Genomic DNA, 23,540 nt, shown 5'->3' with positions numbered 1-23,540 from the left:
TCCCAACTGTGAAGCATGGAGGTGGAAGATCATTCTTTGGGGATGCTTTTCTGCAAACAGGACAGGGTGACTGCATCGTATTGAAGGGAGGATGGATGTGGCCATGTATCGCAAGATCTTGGCCAACAACCTCCTTCCCTTAGTAAGAGCCTTGAAGATGGTTGTCATGGCTGGTCCTTCCAGCATGACAACGATAGCCAGGGTAACTAAGGAGTGACTCCGTAAGAAGCATCTCAAGGTCCTGGAGTGGCCTAGCCAGTCTCCAGACCTGAACCCAATAGATAATCTTTGAAGGGAGGTGAAAGTCCATATTTCCCAGTGGGCCAAAAGCCCTGCTGCGGTGTGTGCAAACCCGGTCGAATACCACAGGAAACATCTAATCTCTGTAATTGCCAACAAATGTTTCTGTGCCTAATATCAAATTCTGTTTTCTGATGTATCAAATACTTATGTCATGCAATAAAAAGCAAATTAATAACTTAAAAATCATACAATGTGTTTCTCTTTTTTTTTTTTTTTTTTTTTAGATTCCGTCACTTACAGTTGAAGAGTTCCTATGATAAGAACTACAGAACTCTACATGCTTTGCAAGTGGGAAAAGCTGAAAAATCAGCAGTGTATCAAATACTTGTTCTCCCAACTGTATTTATGTGTGCTTATGCATGGCCTCATGTGTTCATGCAATTTTCAGACTGACTGCATTAAACACTCTCCAAAAAATACTATATTACTTTTAGTTTCCGTTTAATTTTCTTTCATGCTCATATAAGTGGATGAGCAGTAAACCATTTTTCCCCTCCATTGCCCCTTGGGTACAAAAAAAGTAAATTCTGATTGTTTTCCTTTTAAGCGTAGAACTTTTTATCAAAGGGGAAGAGCAACTATTTGGTATTTAATTGTCAAGCTTGGTGACTTAACTGATGAAATTTGAGGCATGTCATTGCTATTTATGGACACAAGGTGGAAGCTGGTTGTCTTGATTTTCAGAATCCTAGCCACAGTTTCATATGAGAAGCATATAGAAGCCGTGATGCACATTAAACAAAGGTTTAGTGGATGTTGGTTGCATGCGTCAGCATTTAGTATTTCTGATTTGTGGAAGTAGTTGAAAAAGTCTACATCACTCTCTTTATATTTCAAATACTTAATCAATTGTCCAAAATGAATTGCATTAATTTGTTCTGCCAAGCACCTTTTGTAATTCTCATTACCACAAGAGAATTTATATATACATTCAAAGGAACCGATTCAAGTGGAAGGAAATACAGAGAATTCTCAGCAGTAAGCGGTTGTTGGCAGCATATTTAGGACAGTCTGGGTACCAATATTGAAGTTGGTGACCAAGCAAATTTTTGGTAATGAGCTGTGACACAGATTGATGTGAACCAATTGGAATTTGAACCACTGGGAGATTCCAACTGTGCAACACAAGTCCTTCTATTTCACCAAAAATCAGACAGTTCTTTTAACTTCTTAAAATGGGCGACAAAATCAAAACCTCAACATTCCACAATGTACCACAATGTAGATGCAAGAATTTTGAACATTGTTTTACAGTACAGCCAGAGCACACAAAATTTCACTTAATCAGTATAAACCACTGGCAAAAATGAATTAGCTCTTCATTCTCAGAAGCCAGACCAAAGTAACATTTGGTCATGATCACACTTTTAAAATAGGTCAGTCGTTCTTTGTATGCTATTGTACTGTAAGTAAGTTAAGTTTTTGTGTACAGCACCTTTGTATAGGGGCAAAATCACAAATGGCTTTGAATTTAAACTAATCACATTTAAAAAGTTTTTGCAGCAACACTGCAGCATCGACAGAAGACCATGTACAGTAGTTATAAAGTGCCCAATTGCCTTGTGGCCACTGTAACTGCATTTTTGCAATGCACTAAATGAGCAGGTCAATCAAACTCATTTGGGGAGACAAATGTCTGTCTAAAATGCTGAGTGGGTGTGATTTTGTGTGCAGTATACACTTTATAGATGCAGAAAGTCAACTGAAATGAAAGCCATGACAGAATTAAAGAGTAACGGAAAGCTGAGCCATGCAATATAAGCCTTATAGTAGTTTTTCACAAAGACATAAAAATAGCCTGATCATTATCTACAGTATATTGGCCTTCTGTTGTTTTCAATGTTATGTTACATTTGCAGACATTAAACTACTTACAGAAATACTAAATAGAAGTTTATTCATAGCAGTCATGTTTGACATACACTTGTGTCCGACGCCCTTGTTGCACACACACCTTGGTTGCAGGGCAAAGGCAACAGTAGTAACCTTGTGAAGGTTTATTCACAAAGCTCTAGTCATGCTCAGCTTTGTTTGATGCTTCTCTTTTGAGTCAAGAGGATCATAGCAAACTGCCCGGAAAGGAATTAGTCAAGGTGATTAATGGTCTGACACTCACCCCAGAAGCATGCAACCTGTGCATAAGTCACCAAGTTTTCTGTCTGTCTTTGCTCAATGGATATGAATGCACTGAGCTCATATATAGTAAGCTCTCGTTTAATGTTTAAAAATATTTAGTGTGACATAAATGTGTGGAATAGAATACAGTCATTTGGTAGACGCTTTTATCCAAAGCGACTTACAGTGGAGATGCCGGGGATTGAACCCAGGACATCATACATGCAAGTATATGCTCTACCACTGAGCTACACATACTTTCAGAGTATTGGCACTGGTGGGGAAAAGGCAACCCTTTTTCCCTGTTTTGTACATCGAGTCTGGTGCCTGCACCCTAATCTGGCTTCTGGAAAATCAGTTAAAGTTGGTGTTAGAGGATCTTTTAGGCTGGTGATTCACTGGAAACTTTAAGCCAGCATCAGCAGCTGCAGGCACCCAAGTAAGCCAACTAATCAAAAATGTATTCAACTGCCGTCTGGTAAAACATTTATTCTAATGAACCCCAATGCCACATTGTGAGCCCTGTTACTTAATAATCATTGGTCTGCTCATTTTTCAGTTTATCTGAATCATGACGTGTCACATGAAATTGTATGTTCACCTGATTTAGCTTAAGGATGGGATAACAAACAGCTGGAAAAAGTGTCACTCCTTCTAACTTTGTGCAATGAAAGAGCTTTTATGACCAAGAACAAGGACCTTCCCTATTCTGTAAAGGAAGAAAATGAGCAGCCTTGTTGTCTGAAAGAATTAAAATGCACATCTGAATTCCATGACTTGATGCATACTAAAAAGTACTCGGAATAAAATGTTCCCCAATAATTCAATAAGTCCTTACAATTATCAGGCTGAAAAATGCAGAAAATCTTTTTTTATTCTTAACCTTGAACATGTTTATTCAGCTGAACCATTGTAAAATGTTGTAGTGAGCAGTGTGTTTTTGCTTTTTAGTAATGACGATACATTTCTCAGTCATGCTTTTATTTTCAACACACTGAAAACATGATAGCATCTGGAGCTCATTAAACTGGCGGGCTACCACACTTCAAAATTAACTGAAAATTTGGCACAAATGCAGCATAACGGAAATGTAACTGAATAACAATTACAAAATAAAATCCTTCTTTAAGATGATTGAATTAGCCCCTCAGTCCATATCCTTTATCAAGCAGTCCTTGCTTCAGTTATTTATCTCCCCTTCTGGCCAATCGCATCCCGGAGGCTGCCCGGGACACCACAATATTCTTGTATCAGGGGTTCATATATAACATACAGGTACTGGTACATACTGTGTGTGTGTGTGTGTGTGTGTGTGTGTGTGTTTGTAAGTATCCATATGTATTGATAATGCATGAACAGATTCTTAAAAGTGTGACATTTAATACCCAGTATTAGTTTGAATGAGAAAGTTAACTTGATATATACATATTGCAGAATAAGACAGAGTGAGAGACAATGACTGCAAGGATCCCCTTCCTCGATGATGTCAGTAGGCAGGTGCTACTGTCCTTGGCAGTGTGTGACTATGTTCTCGGAGATGAATTTGAAACCCAGACAGCGGGGAAACGTGGCGACTGTGGTGTGTCCCCCGTTTTGGCAGGGGCAGTGCCACAGCAACGCCTCCCCATTCAGCTACATTTGTGACAGAAGACCTGTATCAGAAAGATTGCAAAAAGAAAGACAGAGAAGAGGCACTAACTAAACACTTAAGGACTGTAAAGATTCTTATTTGGACATGACGGTAGGTTTGATCTCAAAAGCCATCTTTGTGATGACCACAGAGAGGGAATATTTCACTCTTTCCCCCAAGGAGGGGCATTCCAATGTGTTTCGTCTTGAAATGATTTTAGAACCATAGAAATATATAGATTGTATATGTAAAAAAAAAAAAAAGACTTAAAATATGAATTTCTGTCTTGTAATACCAACCAAGCACAGGGACAGTGTTCACAGATCTATCTCGTACATTCCCCAGTTTTCTTAGCCACTATGTGTGAGTTTGTGTAGCTGTGAGTTTTAACGGTAGCTGTGGCCTTGAATGATCCCCCATCATTCCTGAAGGGTCATTCAACATGGAACATCTCACATTAAAGCAAGCCGTGGTCATGTTTGTGTTTTTTATCACCATACAAAACTATATTGTGACCAAATGACCCATAACCAGTCTGAATTTATCAAATATGTTCACTTGGAACAAATGTTACGGCAGGATTAACCGTACTCACAATGTAAACACTATTACTGTTCAATTCCATTTATGTTACAGAACTGTATTTTTCTGGAAGTTGTGTTACGACTGAATTTTAGATACTGTATAACAGGAAAAAAATCCTTTCCAAGTATTCCTGTTGTATGTTTCATCATACCATGTGTTCGTCCCTTCAAAGTTAAGAGCTGACATTACAAATGTCAGATGAGCAATGAAAACAGTGATATTTTGTTTTTTTACATACCCACTGTATATCGTTAGTCCATGACAAACATCCCATGCAGTTTGTCTCTGAAACCTTACAAGCTATTGAAAGTCATTACCAAACCTGTTCTCTATTTTTTTGTCTCAAGCAAAGCCAAGTCAAAACAGTCTGTTGTGTCCATAACTCAGAATTCTCCCGGACAAAAATGATGAAAATCACTGTACTTCACATTTCAACAATGTTAGATTAAAACATTGAACAAAGATAATTCATTGATTTGTGCTGAAGCACTCTGACATAGCATTGGATAATCAATTCTTTTTTTTTTTTTTTCTAGTGCTGGGTTTTGAGATAGCATTTCTTAATATTTTGTTTACACATGCCAACATTTCCAGCAGGATGGACAGGATCCACCTTGGGTCATGTCGCAATATGACACGGTCTTTTGCCCTGCAACTTTGCTATTAATAGGGCTGCAGAAGCAGTGTTGTTGGTTGCTGGGTTAAATGCTTAACATGGCGGGTGGGGCTTGAGGAGACCCGTCCAGTATCCCGTCTTTTGCAAACAGCTATTGTTCCCACTTTTGTATGAAAAATAGTAACCAAGGCTTATCTGCATATTTATGAAAAACAGTACTTTTGGCTAATGTTACCGGTGGCATATCAGAATGTAAGGAATAAGTTTAGGGTCATGACTACAAAACGGTGCATTTTACAGCCAAAAGTTGTCAAAACTTTCAAACTGTATTCTGGCCTGGATGGATGTGCAAAGTCTGGAGGCATGCACTTCATTGGTGGCTTAACATGTGCAACCAGTTGTGATGGTCATTACAATTTTGTTGATGCTAAGAAGCATCTTTTTTTTTTGTCTCTTCTTGACTAGCTGCTGCCAGCTTGCTGCTATGTTAACGAACATTATTGTTGTATCAATCATTCTCCTTATGAAATCACAATGAACACAGCAGGATATTCACATACACTGATATTGGATTGAAACAACTCAAAACAGAGAGAATGTAATCAAATTAAAGTCTCAAAATTGTTGAATATATTCTGGGGGGCTGGATGTGCTGATAGTTTTATGTAAAGTGAATAAATAACATGTCAAAGTGCATAGGAATGTTAAGAATAATATGAACACTTAACTTGAGACCAAAATCCCCACTCTATGTAATAATGAAATTCCAAATGTTTAAAAAAAAAAGAAATTTGAAAGAAAATTAGGTTTTCTTTTTTAAATAACATAATGAAGCTTTCAATCAAATCCTTTATTGTGTGTGCTAATCGAAGATAATTAATTAAAGAAGATGAGATAGAACGACAGAAATGGGTATGTTAGCATTTTTAATAACGGGGCACTTCCTTTTTCTTTCAGATGTTGTTCACACTGAAGGTCCGCTTGATGGAAGCCTTTATGCACGCATCCGCAAGAAAGACTCCCTTGAGGGAGTGGTCACCATCAATGGCCTCCCAGTCCATGAAAACCCTTTAACTAATGCAGAGAGCCTTTTGCAGCACCCCACCCACCCTCTACAAACCACTGAGCAGACTCTTCCTGTAACAGGCCACGCTTCCCTACCTGCTGTAGATCATACCCTCTCCGTGAGCAGCGACTCAGGCAACTCCACTGCATCCATAAAGACAGACCGTACTGATGAACAGAGCCAGTCTGTGCAGAGTGGTGTGAACCACAGCAACCCGACAGCAACTCACCCACCACTCAGCCCTCAGGAGAAGAGGGAACTCGATCAACTTTTGAGTGGCCTTGAGGCACCCACCCAGCGGCAAACATATCTTTCCACGTCCACCAGTCCAGGTGGCGGCGTTAGACATCTAGTACCTGCACAAGTTCATGTCAACGGGGGCCACACCCAGCTTGCTGTTGGCTCATCAGCGGAAGAGCGTGAGACAGATATTCTTGATGACGAGTTGCCCAACAGTCAAGAGGGCAACAGCGTGGACAGTTTGGGAACACTCTCGTCGCTAGAAGGCCAAGGAACACCGGCTGACAACTACTATCAAACGCAAACGGCTGTCAGTGAAAGAGCTATTCTTGGGGAAAAGTTAAGTAAAATGCCTGTGCACGGAGTACGTATTCCCACGGCGATGCAAGACCGAAGCATAGACTCTTCCTCACCCAACGGGGGATATAACAACTACCAGAATGGAGGAGGAATGTTCCGTTCCCAGTCATTTGGTAACCCGGCAGCCGGGAGCCCGGACCAGACTAACCCTAAGATGATGCCGAGAGCCCCTGAGAGGAGCACGAGTAGCCGGGAGGCTGTTCAAAGAGGCCTAAATGCGTGGCATCAGTATAGCCTCCCTGACGATCCTTTTGGCCCTCCCCTTCAGTCGACGCACAGCCTGCCCCATTTTCCCACTTCGGCTTCGCAGAGGGACATTGAGCAGTCAATTGAAGCACTCAACATGCTAATGCTTGACCTGGACCCCATCAACTCGCACATGTCCAAGTCACACAGTGCCCCACCTGGGGAAAACGTCAATTCATCACAGGCGCCGTTCTCCCAGACCCTTGCAAGACCTTCCTACCAAGCGGACTCTGCCATCCATGGCTACAACAATTCTGGATCAGCAAACAATGCTTTTCATCAACCTGTGCGGCCGACTGGGAGAGTGTCAACATTGCCTAACCAGAACCCTCCGATTGAATCTCCAGCGTATTCTCCACAGAGGCCCAATCCTGCTTACCAAAGCCAAAAACCTACCCCAACACACACACCAGAACCCTACCTCCACACACGCCAGTCACCACACCACACTTCCGTAGACCCCTCCCCTAATTTTAGCCAGCAGGCACCGTTAAAGCCTGTAAACTCGTACCAAGGCAGTGGGACTTCCCATTCCCCGGACCTGCAGGGATCATCTCCCTATCCAGGCTACAGTGCCTCGTCTTCTCCTCTCCCAGTTCTTACCCCTCAGCTCAAAGATACATCTTCATCCTCCTTAGCACGAGAACAAGATGCAGAAGAGGAGCTAAACCTAGAAGGCCTCGTAGCTCACCGAATTGCTGGTAAGACTTGGAATTATTAGCTTAGAGGCAATGAATGAAGAGTAAGTAACAAGGGGTTGCGTATTATATAAAAGTGTCACATTATAAGCTATTCAGATTATTAATCTTGAACAGGGGAGTTATTGAAGATGGGAATTAATTGCAAGGTTAATTGACATGTTTTCATGAAAACATTCGAAAAATGTACCTGCTGGGCAGGTGGTTGAGAAACTATGCAAGAATAATGCTGATTGTAATTCACACAAAACAACAAATTGATCAGTTTTGATTAATTTTCTGCGTTTTAGCTATTTTTCAAAAGTTGTATCACTGTATTGATATGTGAATGAAATACGTTTAGTAATGTTTTTACTTCCCCTGGTACTGTATTTAGGATCGAGCACTGAGCTGCATGTGAGGAGCTCTGAAGCTGACGTTGATGCAGAGCAGAAAGAGCAGAAAGAGCAGAAACTGACGAGAATTAATTTGGAAAATTTCATTTTAGTATTTCATTTCACAAATGCCTTTGCTTTTTTCCACTCTCATTTAAGTAATTCTTATTCTCTTTTTTTTTCTTTACTATTCATTTCATCACAAAACCCTCCAACTATTGCTTTTTCCTTTTTTACTGTCCTCCTCTGCCTTCCTCCTCCCTCTCACTATCCACCACCCCGAATGCCTTCCCTCCCCGGGAACAGAATACAACGCTCGTATCCAGGGCATCAGTGAAAGCATAACACCACAACAATCAGACCGCCATCGCTCCTATTCCTTCTCTGGTTTGTCCATTGTCCCTTAATTTTATTAGCTGTCTTTTCCATTTTTCCACACCATTTATTCCGTATTTCTCACCTGCTTTACCATCATTACTTTTCAAATATATTTATGATACCTTTCATCTGTTCTAGATCTTCATGTCCCTCCCTCCTGTCCTTTTTTGTCCTCTTCATTTCTTCTCACTTTTGTCTTTTTCTTAGCGAGTCCGTTTCTACTTTTTGGGTCACGAAAATGTTTCGGTAGACATGTGCCTTCATAAAGAAGTAATTTAACATGGAATCACAAGTTAAAAATTATGAATAATCAATGCTTACCATGGGTGAAATAGTCTGTCTTTTACCTAATGTTACTGTATATATATATATATATATATATATATATATATATATATATATATATATATATATGTATATATATGTATATATATATATATATATATATATATATATATATATATATGTGCTTTATTATGAGTATTGTGGAAATCAAAAAATTATGAAAAAGAAATCTAGGGTCATAGTTTCTCTCTGCTGAAGATTTTTCTAGTTTTAATGATGTATTGAAATACTAAAAAAGGCCTTAGCATTGCCAAGGATATGCACATGTATATAGAAACAAATAAGGATACATTTTAGAGGTTTAGAGTTATGTGCTATTTGAAAATTTAAAAAAAAAAATGCTTTTTTTTTTTTTTTTTTAACTTTTCTTTCCTTTTTCCCCTTAGGGGTTCGCTCCAGAGGGATGACCCCAGAAGTGCCACAGGAGATAGGTCGGCGCCGCACGACCAGTGAGGGTCAGTATCAGCGCAGCCATGACAACAGGCCAGCTGCTGGACATTCACCAGATTTCACCCACAATCTGGCGCTTAACCCCGGAGGGAGACCCAGAGAGGTAAAATATCTTGACACAAAAAACACTGCACATCATTTTTCAACTTCTCAGTCGGAGAAAAAGATAATTTATTTTCAGTTTAAAACGCTTACATTACAGTCTGACAGGTGCATCTGTGAGCTAATTTTATATCTCTCATCAAAACTTGTGTATATTTCGATCAGTGTGGCACGATTTCCCATATGAATAATGCATAGCTCCATAAAAATCTTTATATGTCAATGTCATGGAATAAAAGCTCAAGATTAAATTATTCAAATTCTCATGTTGAAATCTTTCTTTGATTTTAATCATGAATCAGATTGCACCTATCTAACATTTTTCCTTTATTTTATCTTTTATTTTTTAATTTCTCCCAAATATCTGTATTGATACAGGGTCCCATGCACAGCTACCGGGAGGCGTTTGAGGACAATGAGCCAGATGGGTTTGGCAACAGCCCCACTTTTAGAGGCTGTGGTGAGAATTCCCCCCCAACACCAAGCTTCCCTGACATGCCACAGAGTCCTTACTTCAACATGTGTAGGTTCAACTTGCATGCAGGCAGGAGCACTCTCTGATCTTGAAATATTGACTTCTGACCTTTGCTACTTTTTGTTGTCATTAATATTATTAATAGAATTAGTATTACTATTATTGGTAGTAATTCTCAGCAAAATGATGATGAACTGAGCATGGGGGGGTTAGAAAAGACAGTGTTACATACTGAAAACAAGAAACAAAGTTATTCATTTTGGTAGTTTATGAAATTATTATTTTTCTTTTTAATTTTCCCAATGTATGAACACAATGACAAACTGACAATATTATAATGAAATCAATGCATACGGTCCCTAAAAGTGAGACCCCAACAACCATTCAAATGTTAAAACATGCCAAAACACAAGCAAAACAGCCAAGTCTGGTGAGGACCTAACACCGAAAAGACTAAGTACAACTTTATAGCAGGAATTTTTTAAGCTGTGAGCAACAAACAAGTAAGTTAAAGGTTGGCAGGGTTAAAATTGGTTCTATTTTTTTTTTAATAGCAAACAAAATTGTGTTTCTCCTCACAGTCAGGAGTGTCCCACTCTATTCCTTCGATATTTGAAGCCACATCAGATCCTCTTAAACCTCCAGCGTTATCTTTAGTCTCTGCATTACCGGAATTAATGTTGGTGCTTGTTACGGTGCTGTTTGTGGAAAGAAGAGCCCCTGCATTGTTATGCTGCGTCCATCCCAACACCTTCAATGCCCCGCACTCCAAATTGACTTCAGGACATGATGGCTCACCAGTTTCACCCCAAGCCTTGTACTTTAGCGGTTGCCGATCCACCCATAGCCAGCGGCCGGGGAAGAAATGCAAGGCGATCCACAAATATTCTGTGGTGAAATTTTTCTCTAATTCCTTCTGGATCAACAGCATCTCAGTCTGTGATGCCACACTGGCCAAGTCTCGATGGTGCTTCCTGCAGTACTCCAAGGCTTCTTCCCAGGCCATTTTCTGCCTCACAACCACTACATTGTAGCAGAAGAAGGGAATGGAACTGTCTGGGCCTGAATTGTGCCACTTATAGTTATAGATTAGACCATAGTCTTCTCCTTGCCAATTATCTGGCTGGCCTTCATCCCAGAAAAAATTAGACACATTTCCACCTCCAGACCACATCCATGTCTCTCCGTTTGTGGAAGCCCTTTCCAGTCCTATCCAGTAATAGTAATTGATGTTGTCCGTAAGCCGACGAAGGAGCTTTATGTCACGCTCAGTACTAACAGGAGCCAGATCTGTGTGAAACTCTCTGCAGTATTCCTGAGCCTGATTCCAGGAACGATTCTTCTGAATGTAAACATATTTTCCAAAAGCTGCAGACAAGCTCTGCAGGAGCAGGATGCAGGTGGTGGCCTGTTTCATGGCTGTCTTGTCTCAGTGTGAATCAGGTTTGAAGATTTATAGGTTGCAGTTTGTTTTTTCTTTTTTTTTGTTCTGAAGCTATAGACTATTTGCATAGGGTGGGCCCGAGTCTACTTTCACCACTCTGCATTTAGAAAAGAAAACAGCCATTCTATTTTGTTGGTGTAAAATCCTATAACATTAAAAGATTCCCAGAGCTGAAAAGAAAGTAAAATCCAGTAACTATACACAAGTTCTATATATATTATTGTAAAACCAAATACTACTATTAAATATATTATATACTATATTATTAAAGTAATTCTCCATATGAAATTCTATAGACATGAAAAAGTTATATGTGGATAGCAAGTGGCACAACATTTTTGAGAAAGCGCAGAAACATATTTTTTATATTTTTCTTTTTTAAGATTAGTCCCCCACAACCCTCTGTGCAGGATAAGAAGATGGATAGATGGATTGATGGATTAGCCTTGCATGACTCACAACAACACCCCCCCAAAAAAAATAAAAAATAGGTATGCGCAAATAGTTTTTGAACATCAAGAGGAATGTTCTGCAGTTTGTTAATTACGATGCGGACACATTATTCTTACTGTTTTTTTTCCAACTTTTTTATATCTGACTTATTTAGTGATGCAGCATATAACATATTTGAGAATCTGATTATTCTCATTATTTTTATTACTTTTTTTTTTTTTGTTGGTTAGCTTGCTCAGTATACAAACCAAATCTAGATACCATTGATTAAAGGAGTGGAGCTGTTTTTTTTTTCCTTTTCCTTTTGCATCCCCTGTGGTTTGATGGTTTTATGTGGGTCCAGAATATCTTCTGCTTAAGATGCATATCATGTTCCAGTGGTATGCAAAGAAAGATGCAAATGTGGAGCATCCTGCCTCTGTGTTGTTGTTTTTTTCCTTGTTTTTCTTCGTTATGACGTGGCACTTGTTGGATTTTTCACTCCACGTTCAGTTAAAGTATCAATAATGAAAGAAATGGTTTTCGGATGCATTTTTTTTTAGTCATTAATACATTTTGTGAGGTTCATTTCGTAAGTCAATACGTACTTATATCACAGCTCCTTTGCCTACAGTTAGAAAATGACACACATATGTTGCAGTAACAATATGTGGCACAAAACTTAATTTCACTGCCCTACCACTCCTCATTCACCATCTCTAGGCTACTTGAAGTGAGCATTTGGCCTCATTTCTGATGTGGTGCAAAAATAAAACAAAGAGCTTATTTTCAACTAATAATTTGCCTGAACTATCGTAGCATTAAATAACTAAATTAAACAAAAATATATTCTTTTCCTTCACTTTTTGTTCTTTCTTTTGAGAGCTAAACTTGAGCTTAACACAATAGAAGTAGAACATCATTTCCTACTAAGTACTCTACTCTTGTTTTAAGAATAGCTTCAGATTTTCATCAACCCTTGAATTTCCTCTAATTTCTAGATAAAATACATCATCAGCTGGTGTTTATTGCCACTAACCCCTTCACAGTCTAACTTGTAGTCCTGTGGTTTTGTGTATGTCACCATACTGTTCGCATCGTCCCACATTTACAGGGCATCCCATAATATTGCATATTTCTCTTGTTACTATTACCGTCTGAATGGAACACAAGATATTATATACTTAGATTGGGTGGTTATTTTATCACAGGTGTCAGATGTTTTAAAAAGTAAATCACAAAATTACCTTTGTCCCACCTTTGGCATCATTGAGGTTCACCAAATATATTTTGTTAACTTATGCTTAGTTTGCTTTTATTAAGCTTTCAACAAAAAATATATATGTATTTTCACCACTACAAATAAGAAATCTTTTTTTTTTTTTTCCCCAGAGAAAATATTAACCAAAGAGAGAAAGAGCGCCAGAAATATGTTAATTCACTGGCTGATTCATTTTCATGTGCAAATGAACATCTTTCCATGCCAGGCGTTGTTATTCAACATGTTTGCATGGCTTTTCCTGCATCTCACCCCCATTACTTGTACCTTTTACGAAAACTCATCCCTTCAAATCTTCTTCTGCCTTCAGCTCGATCTCCTCCAGGATCAAACACAACTCCTCTGTCAGCACAAGGACCGAAGCCTCATCAACAGGGTGGATCAGGTCTGTTAGCAAACATTTTTTATTTAATGAATACACAAATGAACAAACAAAGTTGCGTCACCAGCTAATTTTCCTATTCAAGCTGGGAATAATGCTTTGCATTAAAAGAATCAATCTGAAAATGTTGAGGCAACACAACATACAGCGTGATGACCGCCCAAAAAGAAGAGATCCGCATGAATTGAATGAACTATCGGAGTAGACATTAGACCAGGGTCTGCCCTCTGCTGCCCAAAATTGTAGTTGCACCTGCAAATGTGTATAAACCGTGAACAGCCTGCAGTATGTCTGTCCTCTTCTTCCACACATCCTTTTTTCCTCTCTTGCTTTGTTTCTTTTCCTATGGTCAGACTCTGATTCTAATGATGGAGAGCAAGGTAAGTACATCTATCTGTATCTCAGTCTAAGTGTTTCTACCTACTGTTGCTATTCTTGCCGTTGTTTTCCGTAACTGTCTTTTCCTTTGCAGTTCTGCACCCCAGTTTTTCAAAAGACAATATAATTTTTAATTTATCCAATGAGTTTCTATGTTTCTGATGGCCCATTTCTATCACTTGAGTTTTCCGTCTGTGTCCTAAATCTCGTAACTGCGCCCAGTTAGGTTCTGTATGATAACCATTATTGAGCAGCTGTATTTATCTAAACTTTCTCTGATTGTTCTTCTTGTTTTTTTTTTGTGTTTTGTTCTGATACCGGGCATCCTTCAGATAATCGCAGTTTTGGGGACTCCAGAGCGCAACCCTTCACGGCTCCTCTGTCCTCTAGTAGTCCTATCCACAATGTGGACGGGTGAGTAGTCATGCAAAAAAAGGTGAAAAAAAAATGCAAAAAGCATGCTGTGACAAACCCAGGCTAACTAAATTTTGTTCTGAGAAAGCTATTGTAAATACAAAATCGGAAATATAACAGACACCGACTTGGTGTCGAGTGTGTGTTTGATGTGTCAAGCCAACTTGAAACGCCAAAAATAACACCTATTTTTCAAATGTTATTACATTTATTTCCTGATATAAAAACATTCTGAACAAGACAGCAACAAAGAGGAAAAAATCCCTACGATTTACGAAACTTTGCTGACTGAATGGAGCGGCACGACCGCGAAGCGATCATATTTTCAAAGAGCGGCAATTTTTAGATGTCAAAGTAATATTAGTTTATATCTTTATCTAGAAGGAAGATGGGTTCCTCAGCACCACAAACCCCAAACCACCCTTACCCTTACAGGCCTTCCTCGCCTGATGGCTCCCAGGTTAACATCATGGGTGTTCACACCGTCCCCGGCAGCCCGAACACCCTCCACCGCACAGTGGCCACAAACACTCCACCGAGTCCTGCGCTCCAAAGACGCCTGGGTCAAGGCAGCCCTTCACTGGCCAGACACCCAACTCCCTCTGGCAGCAATAGAGATGGCGTCCCCTCAAGCCCTCTGATCGGCAGAAACCCGGCGGCGGGTTCTGGTGTACCTCCCAGCCCTCTGATGGGACGTCACACAGTAGCGAGCGGCCACAGCACTCCCGATGAGCTGGGCGCCGTGTCCCGCCAGGGAAGCACCCAGCTGCCCTGCACCCCATCCTTCCCAGTCTCTCCGCAGCTGCCTGAGAAGAGACATATGTCCAGCGGGGATGCAGAAAAGACGGATAACAGAAACTTTACGCCAACCAGTGGTAGCAGCACGCCAAATCTGTCTGGCGCGCACACGGTCCCAGATGTCTCCAAATCCATATATGGTAAGATGCAGAAGGGTTCATTTTATTTCACCTCCCAAATGGTTCGTGTCAAATCCAGCGCTCATTTGTCTCGTGTATCTAAACAGATGGTTATCCGGACATTAAGATGAATGTCAAGTTTGTCCAGGACACTTCCAAGTTCTGGTATAAGCCAGACATTTCCAGAGAACAAGGTGAGTTAGAATAAAGAAACAACTTGCTCATTTATTGAAAACTCTCCACTTGAATTCTAGTGAGCCCCAAAGGTTCATATGTACCTATATTTTACAAGTTTGTCAATAAAAAGTTCCAACACACATACAAAGCAACGGCCCTTTAATATGTAGTAATGTAAACAGTTAAGAAGATAAAAGAAGGACAAAGAATATAAGATTAAGATACAATAAAACAAATCATTCGTGGGCGTTTGATAAATTGAATAAACACTTTAATCTGTCATAATTTAAAGAAAGAAGAGAGCGAACTTCCTGACGAGAAATTTGGTGACAGCATCACAGATCTGTTTAAGGGCAGGCTGAACTACCTGTACCATCATGGACAAAATGAAGAATTAGTTTTGAAGATAACATGAAATCTGAAGAAAAGATGAGATAAAATGAACTTGTGATAGGAAGTAAATGATCTCATAGAGCCTTATTAACCTTTTATCTTTTTCTTGCATATCTAACAATGATCATACCTTTTCTTACATTATTTGCCTGCTCATTTTGGGTCCTGTCTGTTCTTTTATTCCCTTCCTGTAGCCATCAATGTGCTGAAAGACCGGGAGCCCGGGGCATTTATCATAAGGGACAGTCATTCCTTCCGGGGGGCTTACGGTTTGGCGATGAAGGTGGCCTGCCCACCTCCGACCATACAACAAAACAAAAAAGGTTAATACACTTTACAACTACAAAAAATTGATAAAGCATGCTTAATGTGGAGTTCTTTCATTTGAAGGTTAGAGTGCATGTTGGAGATTTCGAGAATAGAGTTGTGATATATCTGGTTTCAGTCTTCAGACTCAGGAAGGAAAATATCAAGAGTTTTTCCATTTGCATCTGCCTACAGTTGTGGCAGGATGTGGAGAATGTTGTGAAAATCGTTTGCAGAATGAATATAATCTTTTTAAAATTATTTGGGCTTTTTGTCATTCGATTAATACTCAATTCTGCTTATATTTTCTTTCGATTAAATATTTTCTCATTTCATTATTTTTTGGGTTGTTTTTTTTTTTTTCATTGTGATCAAATTATTGCTAAATTTAAAAAAAAATGCTGCATACTTTGTAGTATTCTATTGAAACTGCATTGTCATGTTCCATATCCTTATTATTGCCATTGGAAAATAACTTATGTCAGTGTTTATCTTATATTTCATAAAAGACTTCAGTTTGATTGGAATGATATTCAATAACCTTTTCGCTCTCTATGGTTGCATATAAAACTAACAAAGTCACGATTAATTTTTAAGAAACGGAAAATTCTGTCGTAGTTGGTGACATGACAAACGAGCTGGTGAGACACTTCCTGATCGAGACGAGTCCCAGGGGTGTCCGTCTGAAGGGATGTCCCAATGAACCGTACTTTGGTGAGGTTTAACAATTATAGCACTGTTTAACATGGCTTTTGTTTCTATTAATACTTATCGACTGCTTATTTGATATTCAGTCATCTAATCTATTTTGAATCATTTTTCCTTACAGGTTGTCTCTCTGCTTTAGTGTACCAACACTCAATGACTCCACTGGCTCTGCCCTGTAAGCTGATGATCCCCACAAAAGGTAATCTCTTCTTTTTTCAGCGTCACAGTCTCTTTTTAAACAATAATTCATGTTCTCAGTTGCTTCTCCTCATAAATGCCACATTTTTTTTTTCCCCAAAAAATGATTGTCTCTTTAATTTCTGCCTTGTTCTATCCTATCCCTCACAGACCCAAATGAGGAGGCGTTGGAACTGGCCACACCAACCGATCCTGTGGTTGAACTTCTTAAACAAGGAGCGGGTAAGTCTTATGTACTGATGTAACTCTAATAACACATTGTTAGTTAGAAAGTTTAATAATACGCCAGTTAAAAAAAAAAAAGGGGGGGGGGGCAATCTTACAAACTCAAAAGACTGGAAGATCTATAAATACAGGTGAGAATGTAAAAAGACTTATAATGGATTGAAATGTAGAGTATTATCGTGTATTTTTGGTGTTCTACCAAACAGAAACTAAACATTATTATTTGGTCCCTTATCCTTCATGAGATATGTATTATTAGTTTTGCCCACATTTATTCAACAGTTATCTGACAGTTTGTCTGTTTGTTTTTCCCCATTCCTTTAAGTCTTGTACTCCCTGCAGTTTATTATGTGCTCCCAAATGTATGTAAATTGCAACTAGCACAAAGCTGTAATTCTAGCTTTGTAATCCAAACTGTTTCACTTGGCATGTTATGTTGCTGAGAGCATGGTCTCAATTCAAACCAACATCTGAGGACATTACTTAGTTGAATAGAGGTTATGAGGTAAGATACCAAAAGTGAATGTCATTCCAAAGGCATCTTGGCGTTTCCTTGACCAAAACCCAACATCTGCTTAACATCACTGTGTTCCAAAATAAAAAACGTTTTGTTTCATTTATTTCCTTGTAAGGTTTTAGTAATCAATTTTAATATCAATTTTAATAGTGTCCAGCCTTTAGGTCATAGAAGGGTCTCTGGCAACTTTTTTGTATCCATTTATCCTGCCTCACAGAGAATTTCTCATTTTCTGAACATACAAACATATCCTATTCAAACAAACAAATCTAAACATAACTAAAGAGATATTTTTAAAAAGAATCTTTGAGAAATGTGAGGGTCATTCCCTCGAAGGTTCAATGACATAACTCATCATGAATTAATTTCCTCACACAATTTCACCATTGCCTTACAGTTCAAAAGGTTCCAGAGGAAGCTTATGGTAACTACTAGCTTGCATTTAGTAGCATAGCATCATCGTGCACGTTTTCTGAATCCGATGCAGTGCTTTCAGTGGTGATGAAGAGAATGCTGTTGGTTGGATTTAACTTTTCTTTAAAGAAGTCTTCCTGATACCTACATGCACAGTTGTAATGCATGCTCAGTTATGAAAGCCTAACCACATATCTTTTTTTCCAAGTAAGCTTGAGACTCATCCCTCACCTTCACCCCACGACGACATGCATGTATGTTGTTTTCCCACCATTTTTATTGTCAGTGACTCTTCACTGTTTGTCTCCAGCATGTAATGTTCTCTACATCAACTCTGTGGACATGGAGTCTCTCACAGGGCCTCAGGCCATTGCCAAGGCCATCACCCAGACGCTGGCAATCAATCCTCTGCCTGCTGCAACCACAGTTCATTACAAAGTGTCACAACAGGGCATCACACTCACAGACAGTCAAAGAAAGTAAGTACGTAAACACATGCGGCAAACAAGAGCGCGATTAATTTTTTTTAAGACTAGTAATGCTATAACTTGGAGTTATTGAAATTGAGGCCATCGGTTTGGGAATTTTAAGTTGTGGACACTGTTTGTTGCTTTTCCACCCAGTTTTGTCAACTCACTCAAGATTATGTAGATGCTTTTTTTTTTTTTTTTTTAAATGTATGTGTCCCCGCCTCATCCAATGTCATTTTTCAAGGTTTTTGTCCAAGCCATCTACATATAGACAAACTCATTTGGCATTATAAGTAATAGTGATGCAATCAACTTCTTGTCAGTTGATGAATTGATCACTATTGGGAACAAAAGCCTGGAAATATTGTCATCACCTTAACGACTATGCATTCATGTATTCAGGACAGTATATAAAGGACGCTTCATTTGACTCGGGGATGCAAAACACCCCATATTTTGCAGGCAGGAGTGGATGATATAATTCATATTTTTATAATTGTGCATACAGATGATGAGTAATTCAAGTCACTATAGCTTGGAAATCAGTGATTGCAATTGATGAATGAAACTAAGATGAATAAAATATGAGAATGTAATTAAGTTTTACGTTCATGAAAAAAGTGCACAACCTCACAGTGAGGTGCTAATGTTTTATATTTCATTTTCTTTCTAACTGTAGAAATATATTTGGTTTTGGATGAGTGGCCCTTACCAAGTATTTACTGTCATAGATGCATAAATCTCTAGAAACATAGATTGTCATGGGTGTCGTCACCTAAATGCAAAATTTATACAAGCACTTCCTTCATGAATTAATGTTGCATTTTGAATCCATCCTCTGCCCATGAATACTCACTGCTGACCACAATGGAGAGCAAAAGTTTGATATCACCGCTGTCAGAAATAAACACCCTGGCATCAGACGAAGTCTTACTCTAATTACTGGACATTTTCAAACCAGTTCTCATTTCCTCTTACCACATAATGGCCATGATATAAAACACAAACTATTGTAAAAGGCTGCAAAACTGATTACATTTGCACAATTTACCCACATTGATCCTCAGCATCCTTTTGCAAATGCGCTGTTTTGTAAAAACAATGTTTACCATGGTGACCGAAAAGGGGAAACTCAAAAGACAGGTTTGCAGATATGAATAGACAACCATATTCCAAACAGCGCTGGTTCAAAGATTCATAATTTGGTTTTAATACGGTAAGTAGTCATACCAGCAACTATGTACAAAAACACCAACACATCCTTTTCAGAATATTATTTTTGATAAAAAACTTTTATCTATTTTCTTTTTTTGCTCCAGGATTTTCTTCAGACGACATTACCCCCTAAACACAGTAACCTACTGTGACATTGATCCCCAGGACAGAAAGTATGATGTTTTTTGTGTAATCAAATATTTAAATCAACCAACTTCATGTCAATTCAGTTAGAAATAATAAAAATGATATTTTCTTTCCGTAGATGGGGCAAAGAAGGAGGTGGCTCAGTGAGGTAAGCATACATTATACACATAGAATGTACCAAATGCCTTCGGGAGAATAGTTTTCCAGTCTACACCAAGGGTGGGCAATTATTTTGACTCGCGGGCCACATTTCTTATTTCATTTTTATGCGCGGGCCAACCAGGTATCATGTAAATTGAACAAATTAAAATTGCTATTTAAATATTTATTATATTTATTTATTTATTGGCCCTTTATTTTAACTTTAAAATCATCAATTATCACATAAATGTACCCGTATACATATAATGTATATTATTTTGTATGAAACCATCCACACAAAATTAAACAAAAGGAAATTTATAAAGCGTTTCTAAATTCAATATTGATTGATTGAAAATACTTTATAGTATTTTGTACTATGTATTATATATGTATTAAAGTAAAAAAGAGTTAAAAAATTAAAGTCACAAAAGATAAAAAAGCAAAATGCCCAGGTGTGGTCTTGTCTACACCCAAACCTTTGTGAAAGGGATGAATCAGACATGTACCGAAACTCTAGCTTTAAGGCACATTAAAATTAATCACTGACTATCATTCTTAATTATTGAAATTGTTATTGGTTACATAAAAGATGTTTATTATTAGTCCAACAATTTTATCTTGATATTTTGTTTGTTTGTTTTGTTCTAAATCCAGGCTTTTTGGATTTGTCGCGCGGAAACAAGGAAGCACAACAGACAATGTCAGCCACCTATTCGCCGAGCTGGATCCAGATCAGCCCGCCATGGCCATCGTCAGCTTTGTCTCCAAAATGTTAAAGCGGTGAAACTCTCGAGGCCTAAATGGCAGTGGCCATTTTCGAAATCCTCCCTCATCATTTGTGTCTTTTTCACGTGGACTTGATGATGTCCCATTTTTTTACTTCCCCTGGATTGTTTCTGTTTCTCTTCTCTCTTATTTTCTCTCTGCTTTGTGGGTTTGTCCTGACTTTGGTCCTGATTTGAAGAAACTTGAGGAAGTTGTTGAAGGTCTGCCGAGTGATGAACGATAGAGAGCTGTGAATGTGACAAACATATAGAGGCCATAGAGAGGAGGACAATTGGTTAAGATGTAACCTAAATGCAAAGTAAGTGTTTATTATAGGAACAATGACAAGTTCAGAGAAAGAGTAGGGAGTTGTACGTTTTTAGGGTTTTATGTTTTTTTTTATTGATTTACCAAAGGTTATTATAAAACAAGTGAAAGAATGATGTAGCTATGAAGCCATTATTATTTCCTCTTTTCAAAAGATAAAGTGTGGAACTCAAAAAAAAAAAAAAAAAAAAACAGAAAAAAGAGGAGATCTCATTTCTGTTGGAACTTGTCTTCAGGAAAAAAAGGAAAAAAAAAAAAGTTTGGCCTTAATGGCTTTTAGCAAAACAATGCCTGAAGATGTTATGCATGTTAGCTTGATCTTTAAGCTTGGTTCTTCTACCTTCCAAGTCATTGTGAAATCCTTAGACTGGTCATTTTGAGGTCTGTTGTGTGCTGGAAAGGGCTCTGTAGTGAAAAAAAAATGACTGAATCAAACTGCACAAAGCAGACCAGACTCAAAAAAAAAAAAAAAAAGAAAAAAAAAAAAAAGAAACCGTGCCACGCTAAGGCCACCTCAATTTGTGTCAGTGCAGCCACACTTGCATCACCTCTTCAGGTCCAAGTCTGATTGTTCTCTCCAAATCTGTTTATTGGATTGCCTGAAAATCAGCACGAAGCTGGTGGCATCGCAGCCAGGGAGAGGAAGATTGTCCACCAGATGACGCCACTCAGCCAGGCTTGTACCACCAGCATCACATAGACTTGCCCATCATCAGCTGCTTGCAATAGTGGACGCTGCCACTGAAACACACTGGAAATCACCAGGGACTGGCCTCACGACCTGGACCTATGCACTGTTCTTTATGCATGTTGTTGTCCCAAAATGCATCCTCCATAATAGAGACATTCAACATCACTGAAAACATTCTAAGCTGTGTGCTGAAAATGACTTAGAAACCTTTAGACAGTACACTGAGGCTGTATGACTTGTCAAAGACTGCATGAAATAGACAACATTTTTGTACTCCTCTAAGAGTCCTCAAAAAGATGTAGACAACCCATTGTCAAAGTAGTCAAATAATGGTAAAAACTATATATTTTTACTTTTGTTCCTTTTTTTTTGGTCCATTTGAGCCAGAGTTACCTTTCACTGTATTAAGGACAGTTCAGCCTTTTGTGTTTGGTTCCAGTGTTGTCAAAATTTACATTTAGATACTTTTAGGGCAAAGGAGGTAAAAAATAAAAGTAAACCACAAGGAGTTTCCACACTGTGCGCAAATGCCTGCTTGTTAAACATGCGCTCAGCCATTCACAATAAGCTAAGGAAATTGATATTAATATAAATGTACATAGATATACTACTTTGAAAGGTGACATAGCGAAAAAGTATTTATTTTTGTTGCTTTGGTCCCTCATGATTACTCATACATATATTGTACAGTCTAGATAAAGAAGATTACTTGATGGGTTGAGAAAAATATATATATACTTATTTTGGCTAACGATTTCAAAGTCCGATGATTTTGAAATGTGTTTGAATATATGGTGTACATTACTTTGTACATGTATATGTTTGTTTTGGCTTGTCATGTTTTTTCATTTTGCCGTTGTCTCTGATCGAGGTAGGGCATGAGTGAAATAGAAGCTGAGAGACTGTAGTAGACTGAATTGCATGGACATCCGAGTGTGTCAGGAGGGGAGAAACACTCATTCTAGCTCTTTAGTATAAGCCATTGAGATTTACAAGAAAAAAAAAAAAAAAAAAGAAATGAAAAAAGGGAAGCACGAACATATTTGGAGACCAACTTAAAATGCAATATAAAAACAGCCATTTGCAACCATGACAGTTACAATTATGATTTAGCCAAAGATTCAAACATCTATGCTGACTGACTGCATGTGGCTTTTCATGTTCTCCCATTTCTATTACACACTCAATCACTCTCCTCTGTAAGCTTTAACAATAGATTTAAGAGTCCACCCAGCCGTGACACACGCCGCTATTTCTGCAATGAAGCGCTCAGCTGCATTTTGTTTTTATTTCTGTCTCTACGCTCCAAAAAATGTCCTCCTCTGTTGCCTAATCACAAGAGAACAGGCCTGCTGTGTAAATAAAGCACTTACATTCACAATAATAAAAAAAGAGTGACATATATTCCATATGGGTATAAATGCAGGAGGTAAATAAAGTTAGACATGTCTCACCGCAACCCTTGAAGCTTGATGGCTACAGCTTGTCATACTGCCAAAGGTTTCTTTCTGGCCCTCTTGAAAGTCAGTTTTATTTATTCTTATTTATTCACTTTTTTTCTCTCCTGATGTCTCTTAAAAAAAAAAAAAAAAAAAAAAAAAAAACTTGCATTAT

At 38.5% G+C, this 23,540-nt stretch overlaps 2 protein-coding genes across 31 annotated transcripts in view; one reads left to right on the top strand and one right to left on the bottom strand.

Moving 5' to 3' along the window:
- Positions 1 to 23,052, top strand: part of tns1a (tensin 1a) — a 100,738-nt gene extending 77,686 nt beyond the window's left edge. For 6 of the 30 annotated variants that reach the window (XM_086148366.1, XM_086148365.1, XM_086148367.1 and 3 more), the window contains 18 exons: positions 6,207 to 7,862; positions 8,540 to 8,620; positions 9,343 to 9,509; positions 9,887 to 10,031; positions 13,449 to 13,523; positions 13,874 to 13,900; positions 14,231 to 14,312; positions 14,694 to 15,250; positions 15,337 to 15,423; positions 15,994 to 16,122; positions 16,703 to 16,819; positions 16,935 to 17,012; positions 17,162 to 17,233; positions 18,151 to 18,177; positions 18,478 to 18,646; positions 19,957 to 20,025; positions 20,118 to 20,147; positions 20,798 to 23,052. In XM_086148366.1, the coding sequence (XP_086004492.1) occupies positions 6,207 to 7,862; positions 8,540 to 8,620; positions 9,343 to 9,509; positions 9,887 to 10,031; positions 13,449 to 13,523; positions 13,874 to 13,900; positions 14,231 to 14,312; positions 14,694 to 15,250; positions 15,337 to 15,423; positions 15,994 to 16,122; positions 16,703 to 16,819; positions 16,935 to 17,012; positions 17,162 to 17,233; positions 18,151 to 18,177; positions 18,478 to 18,646; positions 19,957 to 20,025; positions 20,118 to 20,147; positions 20,798 to 20,927 (3,698 nt within the window). In that variant the 3' untranslated portion in view covers positions 20,928 to 23,052. The remainder of the gene's footprint in view (positions 1 to 6,206; positions 7,863 to 8,539; positions 8,621 to 9,342; positions 9,510 to 9,886; positions 10,032 to 13,448; positions 13,524 to 13,873; positions 13,901 to 14,230; positions 14,313 to 14,693; positions 15,251 to 15,336; positions 15,424 to 15,993; positions 16,123 to 16,702; positions 16,820 to 16,934; positions 17,013 to 17,161; positions 17,234 to 18,150; positions 18,178 to 18,477; positions 18,647 to 19,956; positions 20,026 to 20,117; positions 20,148 to 20,797) is intronic. The other 24 variants (XM_086148381.1, XM_086148375.1, XM_086148376.1 and 21 more) reach the window with 24 other exon arrangements.
- On the bottom strand, positions 10,025 to 11,909 carry LOC147233508 (C-type mannose receptor 2-like). The gene has a single exon (XM_086148396.1). The coding sequence runs from the start codon at positions 11,398 to 11,400 to the stop codon at positions 10,531 to 10,533; it is 870 nt and encodes a 289-aa protein (XP_086004522.1). The 5' UTR covers positions 11,401 to 11,909; the 3' UTR covers positions 10,025 to 10,530.
- Positions 23,053 to 23,540: the final 488 nt, after the last annotated feature.

This window comes from Fistularia commersonii, chromosome 6 (genome assembly GCF_037954325.1).
Source record: "Fistularia commersonii isolate RoL2024-O1a breed Wild chromosome 6, RoL_Fcom_v1.0, whole genome shotgun sequence".
In the NCBI taxonomy this organism is placed as follows: domain Eukaryota; kingdom Metazoa; phylum Chordata; class Actinopteri; order Syngnathiformes; family Fistulariidae; genus Fistularia; species Fistularia commersonii.
Note: the sequence above shows the minus strand (reverse complement) of the source record. Positions and strands in the feature narration are given on the sequence as shown.

Coding starts and splice junctions, on each gene's coding strand:
- LOC147233508 (XM_086148396.1), bottom strand. CDS start 11,400: ATGAAACAGGCCACCACCTGCATCCTGCTCCTGCAGAGCTTGTCTGCA.